The 2,452-nt window shown below is 47.1% G+C and overlaps 1 protein-coding gene across 1 annotated transcript; it reads right to left on the bottom strand.

Annotated features, from left to right (window-relative positions):
- Nucleotides 1-443: 443 nt before the first annotated feature.
- On the bottom strand, nt 444-2,019 carry LOC119350054 (F-box protein At5g07610-like). Its single transcript, XM_037618081.1, has 3 exons — nt 1,891-2,019; nt 1,652-1,789; nt 444-1,556 (listed from the first exon to the last, which is right to left on the bottom strand). Exons 1-3 carry the CDS (start codon nt 2,017-2,019, stop codon nt 444-446), a joined length of 1,380 nt encoding a protein of 459 aa, XP_037473978.1.
- Nucleotides 2,020-2,452: the final 433 nt, after the last annotated feature.

Here is a 2,452-nt window from a genome sequence, read left to right on the forward strand (position 1 = left end):
AAAACCTTCCAAATCAGGCAAATGAGAGAGTAATAGTTTCCAATGCAGAATAACAGCACGACATCAATATTTGACATCAAAAGATACCAATTTAAAGGAAATATAAATAATTTGGCATACATAAGACACTTGTACAATCTAAATGGAAACAAAAGGAGTTTGACATCTCTTAGATTCACACAGCATAGGGGCTAACAAGGTGACATCAATAATGACCAATTAGAGGGTACCTTGCAGATTCTCTATGCTTAAAAAGCATTGTTCAAAGCCACAAAACGCATTAGAAGTTCAGGACGCAAACAGATAGGAAGATCAAACTGAACTAGACATAGAAAGCTAGAACATATCCAAGCCAATGCCACAAAAAACAAGATTAGGCCCATAACCAACAACTTCTTTTAATGAATTTCCAAGCTAAGGACATTAAGCTGCATGCAGTACTTTCAGTCACCATCAGAAGACCATTCAGCAAAACATGGAATGTAAGGCAGAACATCCTGGAACTCTTGAGAAAAAGTGCATGTAGCATTGACTTTCTGATTCTCCATATCACACGACACTGCCATCTCCTCCTCGTCTGTAAGAAAAATCAAATCACAATCTGGATGAATCGCGAACACCTTATAGGACATATCATCTTCGCCACATTGCCTCCCGAACAACTCTGAGACGCTAACAGTATACTTGAGGGTCCACTTTCCACCACCATAATCTTCAAGAACCCACACATAGAGTTGGCAATCATGATCGTTATCAATTTGCCACGCATACAGGCGTCCTTGGGACTGCCCAATGGAAGCCAAATGACTTGTGTTTGGCATGTCCTCTGGCATTTCAATCTCCCTCCAAACCTTCCCTTCCGCGTCGACAGTGACCACTGAGGCATAATGTGTAGCCAAATGCATGGTGCCATTCAGGAAGACACATTCTGAATTCCCAACCAGAATAGTCTTATAATACCACTCGCTCTGCACCTTGGTCCATCGTCCGGTTTCCGACGAGTGGATGGCCATCTCGGTGAATTCACAGAAACAGTTGGTCAGAGGCACAAACGCCACAAAGCGGGACGGAGCTGCTGTGTCGAAACCCAGGAAGATATCCATTATTGGTTCGAAATACACAATGTCACCATCCTCTTCGTCCACCCATACTACAGGAGGCAACACAGTCCACTGCCCGGTCATAGGATTGCACACGACGTAATCGTATTCGTCTTCCTCATCATGACGCGATTCCCAGCACTTGCAAAGGAGGAGGCTGCTGCAGCACTGCTCCACCGAGAAGCAATCGTAGCTACCGCGCAAGAAATGGAGCGAAGGGTCAACCAAAGGGGGGCCTCTTCCCGACAGATTACGGAAACTGAAACGCCCACGGTCGATGAAGAAGAAGCCAGACAACGTCTGCGGCGACCTCTTGCGGACGTTCGGGTCGGAGCAGAGGGCCAGCCATGGCTTGGACACGCACTTGAAGCGGCAGAGCGACCTGTAGGGCACCCTCGACAGTATCTCGACGATGGCGCCTTCAGGAAGATCCGCCCCATGCTGCTGCTGCTGGTTCTTACACATAGTAGAGACAGTTGGTTTAATTAGTTTCAACGTGAGATTGGATATTTGGATTCAAGATTTGAAGAAGGCAGTGTAGGGGAACATACCTCAGACGCTTCATCGGTGGAGGGGAATGGTGGCGTGGCGCTGTCGCGGCCTTGGTTGCCGGTGGACGGCGTATGGTACTGCTCCGTGCAGTCATGGGGAAGGCTGGCCTGCTGCTTGTGCCCATGCTCCTCCTTCATCTACAGATGGTGATGGGTGGACACGATTCATACAGGTTCCTTTCTTGGATAGAAGATCGGGAGAAGGAATAGTTAAAAAGGGAGCAAACCTCTGAACCTACCTCGCTGATGGGGAACGGCGGCGGCGAATGGCATGGAGCGTCCTCGCTGTGGCCTCGGTGGACAGTCGCCGGCGCGTGTCCCTGCTCCGTGCGGGCTTGCTCACCGCCTCCTCGTCCTCCTTGCGGCATCGCCTCCTAGATCGAGGCACTCGACTGGGTGGGTCGTCCTAGGCAGGCGGCGCGGCTCGCCGAGTCTCGAGGGTTTTCAAGGACATCGTGGCTTTTATGGCTTCGTTTTCCCCCTTTTGAGAAGAGGAATGGGCGCCTCACCAAAAAATCTACTAGAAAAGAAATGAAAAGGCGTGTGTGCGATGGTCATTTGGATGAAATATTTTTCTAGAAAAAAATACAGAAAATGTTTTGTTCTGACGGACCGCCTGCAGACTGCTACCTTTTTTTTTAGTAACACCTCAAACTGCTACTATCTCCGTCCTGATTTATTGATCCTCTCTGCATTGCACATCAAATTTTAACTTTAAATTTAACAAACATAATATTAATGTATGTTATAAAAAATAATATAATTAGAAACTATATTCATATACGAATACAACAATATAAT

This window comes from Triticum dicoccoides, chromosome 1B (assembly GCF_002162155.2).
Source record: "Triticum dicoccoides isolate Atlit2015 ecotype Zavitan chromosome 1B, WEW_v2.0, whole genome shotgun sequence".
Classification (NCBI taxonomy): domain Eukaryota; kingdom Viridiplantae; phylum Streptophyta; class Magnoliopsida; order Poales; family Poaceae; genus Triticum; species Triticum dicoccoides.